This window comes from Guillardia theta (genome assembly GCF_000315625.1).
Source record: "Guillardia theta CCMP2712 unplaced genomic scaffold GUITHscaffold_369, whole genome shotgun sequence".
Classification (NCBI taxonomy): domain Eukaryota; class Cryptophyceae; order Pyrenomonadales; family Geminigeraceae; genus Guillardia; species Guillardia theta.
In genome coordinates this window covers 14945-15919 of record NW_005434311.1, presented here as the reverse complement: position 1 = coordinate 15919, position 975 = coordinate 14945, and the positions used below count along the sequence as shown (strand labels likewise).

The window sequence follows — 975 nt, the reverse complement described above, 5'->3', positions numbered from 1 at the left end:
CGTGCTCTATTCACTGCTCCTCTTCGGACAAAGCAAAGCAGTTGTGCGAGAAACTGAATCTCAAGATGTCCAAGGACATTGGCATTCAGAAGTATGGCTACAAGCTTCAAGCAGTTATGAAGAATGACATCCGAAATGTCGATTGGAACAACTTTGCATCCAAAATCGTACAAAACATCTTCGAAGGGCTTGTAACGAAGAAGTTTGTGGATCAGAGCTGTGAGGTCCAGTGCGGGAGCGTCCTGGTCAAAGTGACCTGCAAAGAATATCACCAGGAATGGATGGACCTCTGCGTCGGAGACAAGCTGAGAGTGAGACGGCAAGACATGCGCGCAGTATGCGAGTGCTGAAGGGAACTTGGAGGTAGTGCGGTATGTTGGGGAGACATGCGGGGAGGAGGTACTGAGGGAGAAGGACAATAACGGCAAGACATGCGCGCACTGGGCGAGTGAGGGAGGGCAGTTGGAGGTGCTGCGGTATGCTGTAGAGACATGCGGGGAGGAGGTACTGAGGGAGAAGGACTTTGACGGCAGGACATGCGCTCACTGGGCGAGTCTCAGAGGGCACTTGGAGGTAGTGCGGTATGTTGGGGAGACATGCGGGGAGGAGGTACTGAGGGAGAAGGACAATGACGGCTGGACATGCGCGCACTGGGCGAGTGAGGGAGGGCAGTTGGAGGTAGTGCGGTATGCTGTAGAGACATGCGGGGAGGAGGTGCTGAGGGAGAAGGCCAAGCACGGCAGGACATGCGCGCATACGGCGAGTCTCAGAGGGCACTTGGAGGTAGTGCGGTATGTTGTAGAGACATGCGGGGAGGATGTGCTGAGGGAGAAGGACAAGTACGGCAAGACATGCGCGCACTGGGCGAGTCTCAGAGGGCACTTGGAGGTGCTGCGGTATGTTGTAGAGACATGCGGGGAGGATGTGCTGAGGGAGAAGGACAAGCTCCGCTGTCTTGGGCTTTTATACACGTAA

At 55.2% G+C, this 975-nt stretch overlaps 1 protein-coding gene across 1 annotated transcript; it reads left to right on the top strand.

Annotated features, from left to right (window-relative positions):
- Positions 1-315: 315 nt before the first annotated feature.
- On the top strand, positions 316-975 carry GUITHDRAFT_83336 (hypothetical protein; the record flags this gene model as incomplete). Its single annotated transcript, XM_005818150.1, has 1 exon — positions 316-975. A coding segment is annotated over one exon (660 nt), but the record flags the coding sequence as incomplete, so codon positions are not given.